The sequence below is a fragment of the Leuciscus leuciscus genome (assembly GCF_965113295.1).
Source record: "Leuciscus leuciscus genome assembly, chromosome: 7".
In the NCBI taxonomy this organism is placed as follows: Eukaryota; Metazoa; Chordata; class Actinopteri; order Cypriniformes; family Leuciscidae; genus Leuciscus; species Leuciscus leuciscus.
The window spans coordinates 16,164,074-16,183,161 of record NC_138731.1 but is presented as its reverse complement, the minus strand read 5'-3'; the positions used below and the strand labels follow the sequence as shown (position 1 = coordinate 16,183,161).

Below are 19,088 nucleotides of genomic sequence, written 5' to 3'. Positions count from 1 at the left end.
CGCACTGAGATTTCCGTTGAGAACACAGATGGCCTGGACATTATGCTCTCCACAGAGTTACCAGGGCAAAGGGAGGCACTCTGCTGAACAGCATTGCACATGACCGGTCTAACATAAACACACATGCACTGGAGAATAACTCTCTAAAAACAAATGTACTTCCTCAGCGCTCTGATTATTCTAGTCTGGTGAGACTGCTGAGAGGAGAACACTGAATACACTTAAACAGATTTGGACTTTCTCCATCTGGATATCTAGAACAGGTTATTTAGTGGTTGACCGATATGGGCTGTGATGGTAAGAAAATGTTAATGTTAATGTTAAGCAGCACAATTGTTTTCAACATTGATGAGAAGAAGAAGAAGGGCAAGAACAAGAAGAAGAACAACAAGAAGAAATGTTTCTTGAGCACAAAATCAGTATATTAGAATGATTTCTGAAGGATCATACACTGAAGACTGTAATGATGCTGAAAATGTAGCTTTACATCACAGGAATAAATTACATTTTAAAATATATTACAATAGACAACCGTTATTTTAAATTGTAATAATATTTCCCTATATTACTACTGTTACTGTATTTGTGATCAAGTAAATACAGCCTTGGAGAGCATAAGAGACATCTTTTAAAAACATTAAAAAAATGGAATGTTTCCAAACTTTCGACAGGTACTGTAAACACACAATTTTATTATATATCATTGTGTTACATATATATATATGGTCAGATTTTTAGGGAAAATATTTTTTAATGTTTTATAAAGAAGGTTTCATGATCATCAAGGCTGCATTTATTTAATCAAATACAGTAAATAGAGATATAACATGAAATATTAATTTAAAATAACTGTTTTTAATGGAATATATTTTGAAATGTATTCATGTGATCGCAAACGCAAAGCTGAATTTTCAGCAGCCATTACTCCAGTCTTTCAAAGTTCAAATTTACTTTGAAACTTTGAAAGAAATTAAGATATTTTAAAGAACTGTTGATGGTCCCCGTTGACTTCCATAGAATTGTTTTGAGTTTGGTTACCAACATTCTTCAAAATATCTTCTTTTATGATCAGCAGAAGAAAGAAATTCATACAGGTTTGGAACAACTTGAAGGTGTGTAAATAATCCCTTTAAGCTGACTGAGGTAAAAACAAAATTACCCTGTTCAGCAAAGATCTCAAACAAGTCAATGCGTGTCACAATCTCTATACTGCCATTTGCAAAGAAAAAAACCTGAACAGTGACATGGACGTGCACTGATAAAAATTATTTTAATGTAATTTACATTAAAAAGTTAGTTCAGGCAAGAATTTAAAAAACTAAGTAAAATCTATATTAGTACTCAATTCAAGTTTGTAGAAATAAAAGCGGAAATCAACGTTATAAAATTAAGTAAAATTACTCAACTTTTCTGATACTGGTGTTCCCATCATGCACTGGGCCTTGAATAATTAATTAGGTTGATTTTCCAGCTGTATTTACACTGTTTTATCATTGATTTTCTTGCCATAACTTGCCATAACTTGCCATTTTGTGACATTTGGAGTTCATTTTCTACTCAAAATGACACATTCAAACGATCCATCAAATGTTACCATCACTGTGTATTGTCTACCAAGTATTGAGGTTTCTACGTTCACGCAATGTGATACTTTTGATATGAAGATATGGTGTCTCACACTTAATTTTCTTTGTTACTTTCACTTGACTTAATTAAGTACAGTTTACGTAATCCATATGTGAAATTTACTTAAAAAACATGCGCACAAAAAACTTGCCAAATAAAAATTAAGTAAATTTTACTGTTGGAATTAGTAAAATTAGTTGGAAATAGTTGGAAATGTAATTTATTCATGTGATCGCAAACGCAAAGCTGAATTTTCAGCAGCCATTACTCCTTCCTCATTAGTCTTTCAAAGTTCAAATTTACTTTGAAACTATTTTTAAAAGAAATTAAGATATTTCAAAGAACTGTTGATGGTCCCCATTGACTTCCATATAATTTTTTTTCCATATTATGGAAGTCAATAGGGCCAATCAACTGTTTGGTTACCAACATTATTCAAAATATCTTCTTTTATGATCAGCAGAAGAAAGAAATTCATACAGGTTTGGAACTACTTGAAGGTGAGTAAATAATGACAGAATTTTTGGATAAACTATCCCTTTAAGCTGACTGAGGTAAAAACTAAATTACCCTGTTCAGCAAAGATCTCAAACAAGTCAATACGTGTCACAATCTCTATACTACCATTTGCAAAGAAAAAACCCTAAACAGTGACATGGAAGTTGCATTCATCAACTGCTGTATATTGACTGATGAGAGGAGATATGATATTTCTGAATGATTCTTGTTGAATGAGGCTTTATTTACACATGTGGTGTGTTTTAAACTGACAGCTCATTATCATCACTAAAGAACAGCCCCTTCTACATCCAGAGCGGCCCGTATCTAAATATAGCCCTCTTTAATAATGTAGAGGGGGTGGAGAGCAGCACTCAATAATTAAGTGGATTTGTTCTGGTCAGAAAAGAGGAACTTTTTATTGTGTCACAGTTAAAGTGGGGCAAGACGGCTGAGGTGTCATCTTGCCAAGCAGGAGTGCAGAATCAAGAGGCTTCAATTACTATTCATTAACGTACGCATCAAAGCCCACATTTTAATGGGTTTATGGTGGCTTAAGTATGTAAATGTGTTAACTGACCCCAGATTTAGACACACAAGAGCATAAAATATGATTATTGTGTTTAAAGTAAAACGATGAGAAAATCATTCCACACTAAATACAGCAATGACTTTTAAAAAGCAAAAACTAACAGGCAAAAAAGTTGTATTATTCAAAGTGGATGAAGCATTTAACCAGGGATCCGAAGACGGAGATTTTTTGTTTAAAAATATAAATATATTGAATATATATATATATATATATATATATATATATATATATATACATACATACATACATACATATATATATATACTGTATGTATGTATGTATGTATATATATATATATATATATATATATATATATATATATATATATATTATAACTTATTTCTCAATGTCACACATGAATGACCTAATAATGATTATCTAAGATAAAAAAAAAAATGGAACCAAGAAAATCTCATATAAAAACTTTGTAGGGTCCAACATCATCAAGCAAGCATCCGTGTTTGATAATCAATGCAAGTACAATTTATATTACTATATTTTAATATAATTATATTATAGTCCTAATATATTATTTAATATAACAACATAATTTAATAAATCATAATATAATAAAATATATAATTAATATAATTGTATAATTGAAACCAAAAGACTCATTATTGAAAGAAAAGAAAAGAAAAGAAAAGAAAAGAAAAGAAAAGAAAAGAAAAGAAAAGAGTGTCCATATTCTGAAAAACAGACCAACAAGTGGTCGTGAGTGACTACACATATCAACAGGTTAAAGACTGTAAAGTGGAGCACTGCTGACTGAGCTGCATTTATTGCATGCTCACTATGAGAGATGAATTATTATGGCACAAGCGATTCAACCGCAACATTCATGTTCAGTTTGCAATCATTCCAGATGTTTGACGCTGGAAAAGCTCAGTGTTTACTGAGCTCATAGACGTCCACCATGTGCGCAGGGCTACAGTAGCACCATCGTCTGCTTACTGGCCTGGACATGAACAGCAAAACACACAACACAGGCTTCGGGTATGAAACAGCGTGTCTTACCTTGCTTCGTATTTGCCCGGAGGTTGACACTTTCCTGATGAGTTTCTGCGGCCCTTCCTGCTCTCCCTCGCTGTCGGATGACTCGTCCACCACCACCGGCCCGGGTCCCCCGACAGCCCCCACGGCGGGCAGCCCTGAAGGGGTCGCGGCTGGTTTCTCCGGCTCCTGCGGGGAAGAGTCACAGCACTCCGGGTTATGAACGCGCTCAGCCGCTCCCTTCCTCTCCGCCGGGATGCGGGAGCTGGACAACGGGTGGAAAGCGGTTCTCCTGGCCGTCATGCTTTTGCGTTTTTCTGCCCAACCGGCGCGCCACCAGGCATTCACTCAGAGTCTGATCATTTAAACGAGCTGCTGTGAAACTTTCCTAGCCGGGTGGAGTGCATTTTCGTGTCTGAACACGAGCGCTGGTTCTCTGACTGCATGAAGGAAGGCAGACGGGGGGCTGAGACGCTCGGAGCGGGAGGAAATATCTGTAGCAAACCCTAGCGGCGGACGGGTATCTCACAAACTATGGCGAGGATACAGCAACAGATGTTTCTTCTGTAACATTATACAAAGCCACAACCAGATCGAGTCTCAAAACCTAGTGAGAGCAGCCAAATAGACTGCAGTTTGGACATAGACCATCAGATTCTAACACATTATATCATATTTAAGAAATATACAATAGCCTATATATAAATATATGTCTATACACATACAGTACATAGCCTATGCATATGATGATATAGTGTATTCTTTAGGTTTTCTGGGTCCCTTGTTCAATTTATTGCATTGGGCCTCCTCGGTAGAAATCTAGGTCCATACATTATATCGCTTGAGACTGTAACCATAGCAACAGTTGGCGGCTCGAGCGCTTTCGTCGGGATGCGAATTGGACACCCACAAACCCCTGGCTAAGTAGCTACGTACTGTCTTTATTTGTCACTTTATTACCCATTTCATGTCGAACTGATATCAATTAAAAGTTTGGTTTATATCAATAAAATGTGGCGCCAATTATAGCCTAATTATTCGACTGTGCGCCGCTTGCGCGAGGCGAACCTCCTCAGATTCGCATGCTAACGGAATTATCGTAGCGAAATACTAGTTTTCCATTTAAAAAGTTGGACATGAACGCCCTCTCACGTCAAAATTTGAATGCGATGAGCTCGTAATCACGACTTCAAGAGTGGGAAGTAGGACATTTCCGATAGCACGTGAAGGCAGCATTAGTTTCAACATAATATTTAGTTTGAATCAAAATGCTAGTTTTTATTGTCACCTACTCACTTATTGCATTTATTCACATCAGCACACATTAGCCAAGAGCCATTATGAAGTAGACTAAGTAACATTGAGAGAATGTAACTTACTCTTATAATTTTAAAGGCATCTGATGTTTTGTGAATTCAAACAGATGACCAAAACACAAATCCTATCTTGATTCGATCGATCAGTCTATATTATTTACATGCAGTTATATTTTATAAACATTTCGCCAGAACCTTTCAATAGTGTCTTATTTAAAACTCTTTCCGATCTAAATGCGGATAGCAGGACACAGTCAGCACCCCCCAAAAAACTGATTAGCCTCTTTAATTCCACTAGCCTAGGCTACTATCTCTATGAAAATGGGTCACTGCGGTTCTCACATTTCCTCTCAGTCCTTTGTAACTTTGAATGGCAAAAAAGAGCTATAATAGCGATGTCACTCACTAAGATAAGATCATTGATTAGTTTGATACTTGATATTATACTCTGCAACTTGTAGTGTCTAAATCAATCCCGTACACAAGTTCACCAGTTTGTAGAGGAATGTAGAGCGGAATTCTTCGTAACGATCTTATCCTACTTACATCGAGATAAACCACCACGATCAGATCAAGAGCTTGCGAAAATAGTGCTAAAATCCTTAATCACTGCCTATACATGTGTGTACGGTTATGAAGGATCTCTTTGATGTGTATCCGAATAGAAAATGTACTGACCAGCTCTTCCCAGGCAGGGCTGCGAGTGTATTGGCAGTCTTCATCTTCCATTATTCTCCTAGTCCCAGCGCTCAAGATCTCCGCACAAATCAAGCGCGACTTTCACTCGTGGAATCGAGCATATGGTTTGAGTGTTATTTCCCTTTCTCATCTCCACTCCTCCCTACTCTATCAGGGTCTTTCTTTCCACGTGATAAATGTCAAATCCCTATAAGGAATCGAAGCGCTATCCATGACGTCACGAAACCTGCGTTTTACACACAATCCCACTTTTTAAAGACTCATATGACCATGACTTTATTTAAAACCGCGCGCAAAGTTCATTTGAACTCTATTCTCTCATATTATCACAAATATTATTTTATTTGATCAAAGCTCGCATGGATTCTTTTTAAAGTCCCCATGAAATCAAAGTTTTTTAAAGTTTGTTTGGCTTTTAATGTGATTTGATTTTTTTTTTTGTCTTACTGTTATTTATAAGCTATAGTGCGCTCCAAAACAATGACAAAATGAGGAATTTAGAAGATATAAGCATTCAAAACTTAGCCTAGTCTCTCACTTCTGCCATATGGATCAATGATTTTGATGACATCACTCTGCACTCACTCAGCTTCTCATCAGATTTTCTGTCCAATCAAATGCTCTCTAGAATCTAAAACATCCTTCCTACAACATTATAATTAAACTCTGAAGCTGCAGCTGACATCGGTTGTTTGTTCACACATGAATGAATGGCACATACTGCGCTATATAGGGGATTGAGACCGATTCAGACAGTGTAAATATGCTTTTTGTTGGGGCGAAAGAACCCCTGCAGCGTACACAGTCTGCTCTGGTCCAGAGACACGAGAGCACAGAGCGGATCATCTGACCCATTTGAATTCTGTACAAAATTCTGTTTAAAAGCGATGTGGAGCAGATTAGAAGGAGAAACGGTTAGAGATTAGGAGAAAACTGAGGCTTTACCGAGCTCAACCCTAAACAGCAACAGTGCAATCCACATGTACCAGATGTGGGCCGGATCTGGGCCGACACTATATAGCTGTCTGGGCCGAGCTGTTTTGGTGGAAATTACATCAAAACATTGAATATCGCTGCGTGTTTCAAGGCACTTCAGTGGGCCTTTAATTCCAATTTTTTTTTTTTTTTTTTTTCAATATAGCCTACATTAGATTAGATTAGCATTTCGAGTCAATAACTTCATATATGTAAATTTTAATATATAATAGCTAAAATAATATGATTCTCTAATACAACAGGACGATGTGTAACCATCCAGCCTAAGACACAATTTTAGTTTAGCTTTCACCCAATCTTTGTGCTTATTTATAGTAGATTTTAGATTAGACCCTAGTCAGTTCAAGTAAAACCTAATAGATTACAGAGATCTTCGACATTGGTTACCCCAAGCTAAACAGAAGTTTTTTTGTTTTTTTTTGCGAGTTATTCCTAGAAAACAAGGCTCCTTGACAGGGTTTATAAGTTTGTTTCCCGTGGAACGCATAATGCAGCAGCCGGTTCCACACGGAAGACTTATTCAAACGGACAGTTTCTGTCCTTCACCTAATTCCCTCCGTCTAGATCTGCGCACCGGTGATGTAAACACTCATGACGTGAGCATGATGAAACAGCAGTGAATATATAACAGTGCAGCCGGTATATTTGTAATTTAACAGCACTTTTTAAAGGGTCGGGATGCATTCGCGTATTTTATTTAAAGGGACAGCAGCAGCTGTTGCTGCGAGAAGGATTCGCCATATATTGGGACCAGTAATGTCAAAAGAAGGTTGGAACTGCAGCGCACATGAGGTCAAACTCCTCAACACTTCATCAGGTACTGATTTCAACAAAGCCAAAGTCTGTTTATCTGCACACAATATGGCCCTTCTTGTCTCTATAGTTTGTTATTAAGCAGGTTTGAGGTTAAGCTTTCACTTAAGTGTTACATTGATGTTCACTGACAGGTCAAGAGGAGCCCACCAAGTTCTATTTACTCTGTATTATGTTTTTTGAATACACTTCCGATATGTTTACATCCGTCTTTAACGTTTCCATAAACACTGACATTTAAAAAATAAATGTCTGCTCTGTTGACAAGGCTTGTTTGTAAATAGAATGTTTCATATACAATGCATGTTTGGTTATTTGTGTTACGTTTGCTTTGTTTTTCTATTTAATTGAACTTGTGTTTGTCTCCACAGGTGACACTGTGAAGATTGGCGAGATCTCATATCGACTCAAAACCCCCAGAAATCCAGAACTTGTGCCAGTAAATCACAGTATGTGCTAGTTATAATACACTGCTGTGTGAACTTGAGGAGAATTGACTTCATGCGTCCATTAAATGTCACCAAAACACCAGCTGATTAAAAGTAAAAAAAAAAAAAAAAAAAAAGCCTCATAAATTCATAATAGGTCTAAGAAAATGTTTAGCATAATTTTTAATGCACATGATGCCACTTTGGTTTGACATGCTGTTGAAATCATTTTCAGGCAGTACTTTATTATTGTTTTATAATTGATAAACAACAATTAAACAATATTAATATCCCAGCACGTATGCAGGATTTTTAATGTAAATGTGCACAATAAATAAACTTATTTTATATACATTATATAGTACCGGTCAAAGTTTGGAAACATTACTATTTTTAATGTTTTTAAAAGAAGTCTCTTATGCTCATCAAGGCTGCATTTATTTGATCAAAAATACATTAAAAAGGTAATATTGTGAAATATTATTACAATTTAAAATAATGGTTTTCTATTTGAATGTACTTTAAAATATAATAATTTTTTTGTTGGTGCAAAACTGAATTTTCATCAACCATTACTCCAGTCTTCAGTGTCACATGATACTTCAGATATCTATCTATCTATCTATCTATCTATCTATCTATCTGTCTGTCTGTCTGTCTGTCTGTCTGTCTGTCTGAACATTGTCTGCATTTTTCAATAATATCTTAAATTGTTTTGACAGTGATGGAGGCGTTGCCACAAATGATCACCCAGCACCTTCGCTGGATAATGCAGAAGGACCTTCTTGGACAGGACGTGTTTCTCATTGGTCCTCCTGGTCCTCTACGGCGCTCGATTGCCATGCAGTACCTGGTAATTTCAAGTATTACCACTCCCAAACGCAACCACCGATACATGCTGAATTTCTACAGAATAAAACACTCTGTCAATTTCATAACAACTATGTTCTTTATAGTCTTTCCTCTTTTTTTTCCTTGTTTGCTAGGAATTAACAAAGCGAGAGGTTGAGTATGTTGCCCTGTCCAGAGACACTACTGAGACTGATCTCAAACAGCGCAGAGAGATCCGCTCAGGAACTGCCTTTTATATAGACCAGGCAAGTCAATCTCTTTCACCTTTCACTCATCAGCATTGTTTATTATATATTTGTTTGAGATTATTTGAGCTTTGTGACATGGCACATTATCCTGCTGAAAGTAGCCCATGTCTACATTCTTAAATGCATTGAGTTGCTGCCATGTGATTGGCTGATTAGATATTTGCGTTATTAACAAGTTGAACAGATGTTCCTAATAAATTGGTGGGTGAGTGTGTGTATATTTATAATTTTATATTATAGTTATATAATATAATAATTCAATTATACTACATTCAACATATGATGTATCCATCATATAATACCATATGTTCTGCTCTTCATTATTCCACCACTGACCAAATGGGCATTATTGTGTAGGAAGTCGAGGAAAAGGGATGGATGGATGGATGGATGGATGGATGGATGGATAGATAGATAGATAGATATAAAATAGGAGTAAGTTGAAGTGCTAAAATGACTAAAAGTAAAAATGAATTAAGGGTAAATAGAAATATATTTAAATAAAAAAAGGCAATATTACAGAACAAAATTGATAAAATGTAACTTCAAAATTATACTTATATATTATAATATATTGTTTTTTTGGATAAAACTGTTTCTGCTCTACTTGAGACATGGGATGCCATTCAGATCACAGTCCCGTGGTTAATGAAGAAGAATTCCCGCAGGATCTGGCAAATTCTCCTCTTCTCTTCTGAAGTCCAAGTGATCGATTATATCCGCTTATTCAGCTTTGTCTAGTTCCCAGGCATCAAATCATTAGCCACAGCTCTTCTGTTCTGCTCATATATCTAATGAAAGGTTCGCTCAGACCTCAAGTTTCAGTGAGGAAATGCTGACATGTTGCCATGGAAACCCTCTCTGCACATTTTTAAGTGGTATATAGTCTTAACCTTTGCGATCAGAGTTGTTAGACCCAGTGCACATGATACTAAAGCATTTTGATAGTTAATTGTGCCTTAAGCAGTGTGTTAAATAGCTTTGGCTTTGCATTAATGCACAGTCCAGTGTGATAGTGTTGCATCAGATTCCATCACTCCTGCTTGTTTTTGCTGTGTGGATTGGTTGATGGGCAGTAGGCATGGACGACTTGTTTAAAAGGTGCGCTGTGTGTTGGGGCTGGTGGTTAACTAGAGCATCGCACTGCTCTCTTGGGCCTTGCGCTCATTTTCAGACCTATATAACAAGCTTTGTGTGTCAGGCAAACAAATCCCAGTTGACTTGCCTTTATGTGTGAATGGGAAATGTTTTAGACTGAATGGTCAATTATTCATAGAGGGTTTTTCCATTCAAAAGTCTATCTGATTGAGTGTCTGATTTAATCTATTAGCTAATCAAGAGTCCATGCTTTATTGAGTATATATGGCTAAAGAACTTTGTCACTGTGTCATTTACAATACAGCGCAACCTCAAATGGAGTATTGCAGTAGTTACTACATATAACATACAATATTGATTAAACTTTATTTTATTAAACGCATCACTTAAAGGCCTCAAAATTCTTGTCAATTTTTTCCCTGTTGAAACAGGAGGTTGGGCATAGGCATTATCAAAAAAGAAGGAAAAAAAAAACTAGCCAGCCAATAGCTTTTATGTTGCATCACACGTGATCTGCTTCTTGCTATTGCTAGTCAATAAAACAAGATTTATTAAATAACTAGAGAGGTAATGCAAACAACGACATAACACTACGAAACCGGACAACTGAAGAGTGGACATGGAGCAACTTAAATACACAGTGGTGATGAACAGCTGTGATGATTGAGTTGGTGTCCATGGAAACAGAGTGGTGGGAAACTAAGACACAGGAAACTGACAGTGAACAAACTAAAAGTCCTTGAAAACGAAACTAACACAACACAATTGTGACAGACTAAAGGCATATTTTTGGTTTATTTTATCATTTAAAATTTTTTTTACAGCGTTATTTTAGCATTATTTAGATATTATTGTAGTATTTATTAATGTTTTTAATCAGCATTTATTTTTATTTTTTGGTTCATATTAATTCTAGTTTAAGATTGAATTGTTTGTCAAGGCAACATTTCTAATTTTTTTGTTTTTATTTTAAGTTTTTTTCTTTTTTAAGAACTTTTTCTTTTTAATTCAGCTGTATTACAATTAACAAAAAAAATGTTTTTATATTGACTGCATCAAAAATGGAATTATGCTTTTTGTAAGGAATAATTGTCAAAAGGCAGTTGAATATTTAAAAAAAAAATGCACAACCAAAACAATCCAAGGTTTCTATTTAACACCGTGGCTAGACTAACAAATAAACAGACGTCACCCGAACAAAATATCCCGTTACAGTTCAGTAGTAATGATTTCATGAACTTCTTCACTGAGAAAATAGAAAGCATCAGAACCACAATTATAAACGTTCAATCTTCAATCGCGCCTTACAATTCAGCTTCAATTATCACCCCGAAAGAACAATTACAGTGCTTTACAACTATAGAACAAAAAGAGTTAAATAAACTTATCACTTCATCTAAAACAACAACATGTTTATTAGATCCTATACCAACTAAACTACTGAAAGAAGTGTTATCTGTAGTGGAAGAGCCTCTCCTCAATATTATTAACTCGTCTTTATCTTTAGGTCATGTTCCAAGAACATTTAAACTGGCAGTTATAAAACCTCTCATTAAGAAACCACAATTAGATCATAATAATCTAGCAAATTATAGACCCATTTCAAATCTTCCATTTATGTCTAAAATATTAGAAAAAGTGGTGTCCGCTCAACTGGGCTCTTTCTTGCAACAAAATGATATCTATGAAAAGTTTCAGTCTGGATTCAGACCGCATCATAGCACTGAAACTGCGCTCGTTAAAATCACAAATGATTTACTTTTAGCTTCTGACCAAGGCTGTATCTCAATACTAGTTTTACTTGATCTTAGTGCTGCGTTCGATACTATAGATCACACAATACTCTTAGATCGACTACAAAATTATACTGGTGTTCAAGGACAAGCACTAAGCTGGTTCAAATCATACCTATCTGACCGCTACCATTTTGTCTATTTAAATGGAGAAAAATCGATCATAACTCCAGTAAACTATGGAGTGCCGCAGGGATCTGTATTAGGCCCCCTGTTATTTTCAATATATATGATGCCACTTGGAAATATTATAAGGAAACATGGAATTAGTTTCCATTGTTATGCTGATGACACTCAAATATATATTTCATCACGGCCGGATGAAAACGCTACATTTTCCAAATTGACAGAGTGTGTTAAAGATATAAAAGATTGGATGACGCGTAATTTTCTTTTATTAAATCCAGACAAGACAGAGGTAATACTTATCGGTTCAAAAAACCGCCCACAAAACCTCGCACAATACAACTTTAACATCATAGGATGTCCTGTTACTTTATCCTCTACAGTAAAAGACCTGGGTGTTATACTCGATTGCAACCTGTCTTTTGAAAATCATATTTCTTATGTTACAAAAACAGCCTTTTTCCACCTTAGAAACATTGCTAAGCTACGTAATATGCTATCAGTTTCTGATGCAGAAAAGTTAGTTCATGCATTCATGACCTCGAGACTGGATTACTGTAATGCTTTATTAGCTGGTTGTCCTGCATCCTCAATAAACAAGCTACAGTTAGTCCAAAATGCCGCCGCTAGAGTTCTTACGAGATCAAGAAAATATGATCATATAACACCGATTTTATCATCACTGCATTGGTTACCTATAAAGTTCCGTATTAATTACAAGGTATTGCTACTGACTTATAAAGCCCTAAACGGCTTAGCTCCAGTCTATTTAACGGATCTTCTATCGCCCTATAATCCATCGCGCTCTTTGAGATCACTAAATTCAAGGCTTTTGGTCATACCTAGGATATCCAGAACCACCAAAGGAGGGAGAGCATTTTCACATTTGGCTCCAAAACTCTGGAATAGTCTTCCTGATACTGTTCGTTGCTCAGACTCGCTCTCCCAGTTTAAAACTAGATTAAAGTCGCATCTCTTCAGCCAGGCATTCATATAATCCTACAGTTCAAACTACAATCCGGCCTCTATCCAATGCCAGAGGAGAACTGGCCCCCGACTGAGCCTGGGTTCTCCCAAGGTTTTTTTTTTTCTCCATTAAGGCACCTGATGGAGTTTTAGGACACCATTAGGTCACTTGATGGAGTTTTTCGGTTCCTTGCCACTGTTGCCTTTGGCTTGCTCAGTTGGGGATATTTTGGGGATATTTAATTTAATTTTATCAATCAATAAATTCCTCTTGAAACAAACTTTGTTGTATTATTTTAATTTAATACTGTGAAGCTGCTTTGATGCAATCTGTATTGTGAAAAGCGCTATACAAATAAACTTGACTTGACTTGACTTGACACCTGAGGTGGTAATGTTGCCACGACTTGCAGAGCGTTTCTAAAAGTAAGTTAAACTGCTTCAAGAACAGCAATGTTACACCTCGCCACAGGGAAATTATATCATTTATCTTATCTAGTTGCTTTTCACTTGCAAAACTATGTTACTGTTAAAGTCACGAGACAGCGCTGACAACAAGTTTGTATGTGTATGTTTCCATGTGTGTGTCTGTACTATATGTGTGTGAGTTTGTATGGGAAAGAGCTGGAGTGTGCTTTCCATAGATAATACAAAGTAATTTAGTTGAAAAAACATGGTAATAGTTTGTAATGTTTATCCTATTATCTGTTAGATTTATTTTCTTGGTCAGTGTCATTGTATGTTTTAGTTATTTTGCTGTTGCAGGCCATAAGGACTTTTGAACTAAGTGAAATCATTTGGTGAAAAGTGATATGGGACTGTAATGCGGTCGAGACCTGCTACTGAACTACTTAAGCTGTGCGTTTCCTGGAAAATAATCGTACACCTTAGAATGTTCATCAACCAATCAGAATTGCCGGAGCCGATAGCCTAATGGGCAGTGCTGTGACATGTAGTGCAATTGCACTTTGGGTGACCCGAGTTCGAATCCCGGCTTGTGGTCCTTTCCTGATCCCACTCTTTCCCACTTTGTTTCCTGTCCTCTCTCCAACTGAACAAAGGCAAAAATGCCAAATAAATACATCTTACAAAAGAAAACAATCAGAATCAAACACTCAGCACACCATATGTTCTGCTCCTCATTATTCCACCACCGACCATTTGGGCATCATTGTGTAGGAAGACAAGGAAAAGTTACTTGTGGTCCGAGAACTCTTTCCTGCTTGGCTTTACTTTGTGTCTCTTGTTGGGGTCAAGCATGTCAAAAAGCACTTAGCTCGACAGCTATTTACAATCTGCTGTCTCATTGACAAACGCACTGGTTTGTGGTTTTAACTAGTCTCTCTAGTCTGCGTCACAGGCATTTCTAGCAATTATGTGATTATGGCATCCAGAATGGATATGGGTCCCGTGCTAAATTTGGACCATCTGGCTACATATTTATAGGCCATGTTCCCACACAATCAGGCATATATTTACATGTTAACCTAATTATATGGCGACTTGTTTTGTGGTCATCGGAGTAGCCCAGAATTTCCTGCCTTTGACGTCAATGCCGTTTGATTCCTGTACACATATGTTTGCATGGTTGCATCTTCATAACAGACAAGATTTAGAGATTCAACCCACAAATGGGGCAAGATCTTAAAAAAACCTGTATGTTTCTAAAATAGAAGTGAACTGCTCTGTGAAGTGGGTGAAATGACTGATGAACACTTTCTTAAACTGTGCAGATAGGAATTCCTCCTCGAGACAGAACAGTGTCACAGAAACTCTTTCTGCTTTGCTGTTTAAAACAGGGTTCCTACATTATGTATTATGGAATTTGTTTTTATTCATTTCCAAATCTGAAAAAATAGGCAGCGAAGTCTGGAAAAATATTTGTGTTCTGAGATTATAGATTGTGTTCTATAAAAAAAAAAAAAAGTAGAATTTCTAAAAAATTAATTTGCGTCACTATAATATGAATTTTAAAGTCCCCCTGTTGTCAATAATTTTATCCCTTAAAAAAAAAAAAAGTTGATTCCCAAAATAACATATTTAAATTTTTTTTTGTTTTTTTTTTGTGAAAAACATTTCTTCATGCCTTTAAATAGCTCTAATGTAACTGTATAACCTTGCTTCATTTAGTGTACACTCACTCATACAGGCTTGTCTACAAGTGGATGTATGAGAATGGTAATGCGTTTTATGTATCGCTCTACTACATCATCGGACACAACGGTAATTATTATGATTAGCCTTTTGCTTGACTACGTTATAAAACAGCTAATAATGTGTTGCTAATGTTACACAAACCATGTTCCCTTTCGCCATCTTAGAGTCAGACATCTTGGACAGATGCCTTCTGAAAATCAGCATCCTTAGAAACGCTTTGAACAACTCAAGCATATAGTTAATCATAACATCGTAATATACATCATATACATAATTCACCTGATATATTGGTAAATGTACCCAATTTTTCCTGTCAACAGAAAAATATTCTGGGATAATTTGGCTTCTCTTGAGACTCTGCTGCATTAGAGCGGTCATAGTTAATATGCTAAAGCCCGCTGGCACGTTGATGTGATTGGTTATTTGGTGAAGGTAGTTTGTGACATAAGAAACACCAGCGATTTCAAACCACGTTTTTGAGACTGTCTTTGGTTCGCTGCAGTTTTAAGGAGAAAATACTCAGCAATGTTGTTGTCTTATAAATTTGCACATGGTTTGTCTTAAAGCATATTAAAAACACCACATACAAACAACATTAAAAACCTTATTTTCACCACATTTAATATTTAAAATGTATATAGTGAGTGAAAATGAGAATGTACATAACCCTGTATTTTAGCATTGCAGTTTTAATAAAATTCTGCACATTGAACTCTAGATTTGATGCTAATTTATTTGTATGAGCTACAGTACCTAGCTACAATATTCCTCCTACTTTTCAAATATTCAAATGAGACAGTATTGTGCTTGAAGGTTGTTGTACCAGAGAATTAGTCTGAGCTCATGTCCCTGCCCCTATTCTGCACATTGATGTCATCTGAGCCCTGTTCAATCTTAAATCGCATCACTTCCTGCAAGGTTCCTCAACATGTTCCTGTCCTTTCTGCCTCTGTCAGTGTGCTGTCCGAGCTGCTACTGAGGGTCGGATTCTGGTGTTGGAGGGTCTGGAGAAGGCAGAAAGGAATGTGTTGCCAGTTCTCAATAACCTGCTTGAGAATCGAGAGATGCAGCTGGAAGATGGACGCTTCCTCATGTCAGCACAGCGCTACGACAAACTCCTGGAGGTGAGGACAACCCTGCTGTACGACAGGCCTTCCCTACAGACCGACCGGTCAGGGATCTGTCCTGTAACTGATGCTTCATGAAAGAGACGTTGATAACACTTTACAACAAGTTAACATTTACATCGTCATTATTCAAACCACAACATTAACGTTTTGTAACACCTGCCAATGCTGGCTCAATTGAGAACATTTACAAGTCATGTATATATATATATATATATTAATAGGCCAAGAAATTGTGATTTATTTTATATTTTATTTTAATGTTTTGCTTTGTTTTGTTTTGTTTTATTTATTTATTTATTTATAAAATAATTTAATTACATTTGTATTGTATTATATTTTATTATTATTTTATTTAAAAATAATAAAAAACTATTATTTTTATTTTTTATTTAATTTAATTTTCAAAATAAACTATGTAAATAAAGTTTTATTTACCTGTCTCTACTGTTTGCTATGTTTGTGTTGGTCTTATAGGAGCACACTAAAGAAGAGCTGGACGCATGGAAGATTGTTCGTGTGAGTGAGGATTTTCGAGTCATTGCTCTCGGCCTGCCGGTCCCCCGATACATAGGAAACCCACTGGATCCTCCGCTTCGGTCCCGCTTCCAGGCCAGAGACATCTACTACCTTCCCTTCAAGGTGATACATGCGTTATTAATCTGCATTTGATAGATGTGTATTACCAAAAGTGTCCTAAGGTTTTCTTTTGTTTTTTTGTTTTTGAAGGACCAGCTAGAGCATCTGTACAGCATTGGACCAAATGTGCCTCCTGAAAGGTACAGCACTTTTCAGACATTTTCATTGGCTATGTTGCAAACTGAATGTTGAAACAATTTCCCTCCATCTTAGGGTTTCCCAGCTCTTGTCTTTCGCCACTACTCTTTGTTCTCAAGAGTCTGCCAGCTTAAACCTGCCTGATTTCCCTGTGGACAATCTCCCATCAGCCCTCACGGTTCTGGTGAGTAGCAGATCGCATGAAGTATTATACATATCAGTTAAGAGGGAAGTGTGACATTTCTGGAATTACTGGAATTGTGAAAACAAGGCTAATTTTAAAATGTTTGACATTAAGAACAATTATTACTATGCACATAAAGGTACTTTATTGACATCTATGGTTCCATGAAAAACCTTTAACATCCATGGAACCTTTCCATGCCACAAAAGGTTCATTATGGTGGAAAAAAAGTTTCTTTTTTTTAAGAACTGTTCATTGAAAGGTTCCTTTGGGAAGCAGAAATGGTTCCCCCCTTTTGGAACCTTTATTTTTAAGTGTGCTGGGACAAGACCTGTTGTTCCAGATTACATATGAGTCTCATATGAGTATATGAGAAGCAGGATTCTGGACCTTTGATTATGCTAGTGGAAAAGGTATACGAGCACCAATCTACTTTCTGTCACAAAACGTCACAGTTGACGATAAGGGTTTCAAGCATTCCCGTACATTCCAGGTACATCACATTCATTGTGTAGACATTGTTGAAGGTAATTTGTGTCTATTGCAGAACCGGTTCCCCATGCTGTCAGCGCAGCAGCTGGTCCAGAGGCTTTACCCATACCAGGCCATGCTGGGGAAGGAAGGCCGCACCGCCGTAGAAGGGGTGCTCAGTGTAAGGTCCTTTCTCACACTTACACAAAATAATAATAATAATGGGCTTGTGTAGCCTAGTAGCTTAAAATCTGAGCTGTAAACTGGTGTATACACAGCTTGAATACTGTATGTATTCAGTAATCACTAATAGAGACTCTCTTCTCAGAGGTTTGAATTGACTGATGAGAGCACAAAGCCTTCTCCGACTGCTGTGGTGAACGTTGAGATTGTGAGTGGAGATCATGCAGAACAGGCAGCCGTCACGCTCAACATCGCCAACCAGAACACCACCTTTCAGGTCAGGACACAGCGATGGTGGTAAAGTGCTGTTTTAGGGAAATATACTGACTTTGGTACCAAATCGGTACTGAAATTTAAAAAATGTGACGCTTTGACACTGTTGAGTGGAATCGTAAACACTTCTGATTGGCCATTTTGTTCACACGTCCATCTGATGTGATCCCATGTCTGTGATTGGCAACAATGATCAACGCACGGGAGCGTTTGAACGTTTTTTGAAAGCACTAGCAGGCCTGCTTTCAAACGCTCCCGTGTGTATCTGTGTAAGCGCACGGTGAAGAGTGTCATTCAACATGTTTTTGAAGCGCTGATCTTTGTAGCCAATCACAGACATATTTGATGAGCGTGTGAGTACAATGGGCAATCAGAGGTGTTTACAATTCCGCTCATAGCATCACATTTTTAAAATTTCAGTACTGACTTCGAAGTCGGTACTAAAGTAATAAAACTAACTGATGGCATCCACAGGGTCAGCCACGTGTCACTGTAGCTAAGAGCTATAAGATAATACTTTATTTGGAAATGTGAATTAGATGAACCATTTCTTCCCTCTAAAGGAAATGCTGTGGTTTCTCATCAGGTTCCTTCTGGGACGCGGCCGATTCGCCCACCCAACAGCAGTCCCGCGTTCATCGGCACCCCCACACACGACCGCCTGCTGGCTGAGATGATGCAGTCCCACCTCGTCAAAGACATGTGTCTGATCGGAGCCAAGGTACACAGGCAACTTCCTGTGGCCACCCTCTTGGAGCAAATGCACTATGAACTAGAAAGTTGATGTGTGTCGAACAAGAACAATAGCTCACTATTCACACTGCCTGTTAAGGTAATACAGGGTAGATCATCAGGTTGCGTCAGGTTGTGTG

At 37.0% G+C, this 19,088-nt stretch overlaps 2 protein-coding genes across 8 annotated transcripts in view; one reads left to right on the top strand and one right to left on the bottom strand.

Moving 5' to 3' along the window:
• The window catches only part of dgkh (diacylglycerol kinase, eta), a 93,105-nt gene extending 87,131 nt beyond the window's left edge, over positions 1-5,974 (bottom strand). Inside the window, exons 1-2 of one of the 7 annotated variants that reach the window (XM_082175032.1) lie at positions 5,704-5,974; positions 3,734-3,898 (exon numbers count right to left, since the gene is read on the bottom strand). In XM_082175032.1, coding sequence (XP_082031158.1) covers positions 3,734-3,898; positions 5,704-5,754 — 216 coding nt within the window. In that variant the 5' untranslated portion in view covers positions 5,755-5,974. Of the gene's footprint in view, positions 1-3,733; positions 5,276-5,703 lie in introns of those variants that run through there. The other 6 variants (XM_082175031.1, XM_082175030.1, XM_082175027.1 and 3 more) reach the window with 6 other exon arrangements.
• A 1,260-nt stretch (positions 5,975-7,234) lies between these two features.
• The window catches only part of vwa8 (von Willebrand factor A domain containing 8), a 123,536-nt gene continuing 111,682 nt past the window's right edge, over positions 7,235-19,088 (top strand). The window contains exons 1-11 of the mRNA XM_082175026.1: positions 7,235-7,537; positions 7,905-7,982; positions 8,684-8,814; positions 8,948-9,058; positions 16,158-16,325; positions 16,806-16,970; positions 17,058-17,107; positions 17,181-17,289; positions 17,837-17,941; positions 18,089-18,220; positions 18,803-18,937. Coding sequence (XP_082031152.1) covers positions 7,399-7,537; positions 7,905-7,982; positions 8,684-8,814; positions 8,948-9,058; positions 16,158-16,325; positions 16,806-16,970; positions 17,058-17,107; positions 17,181-17,289; positions 17,837-17,941; positions 18,089-18,220; positions 18,803-18,937 — 1,323 coding nt within the window. The 5' untranslated portion in view covers positions 7,235-7,398. The remainder of the gene's footprint in view (positions 7,538-7,904; positions 7,983-8,683; positions 8,815-8,947; positions 9,059-16,157; positions 16,326-16,805; positions 16,971-17,057; positions 17,108-17,180; positions 17,290-17,836; positions 17,942-18,088; positions 18,221-18,802; positions 18,938-19,088) is intronic.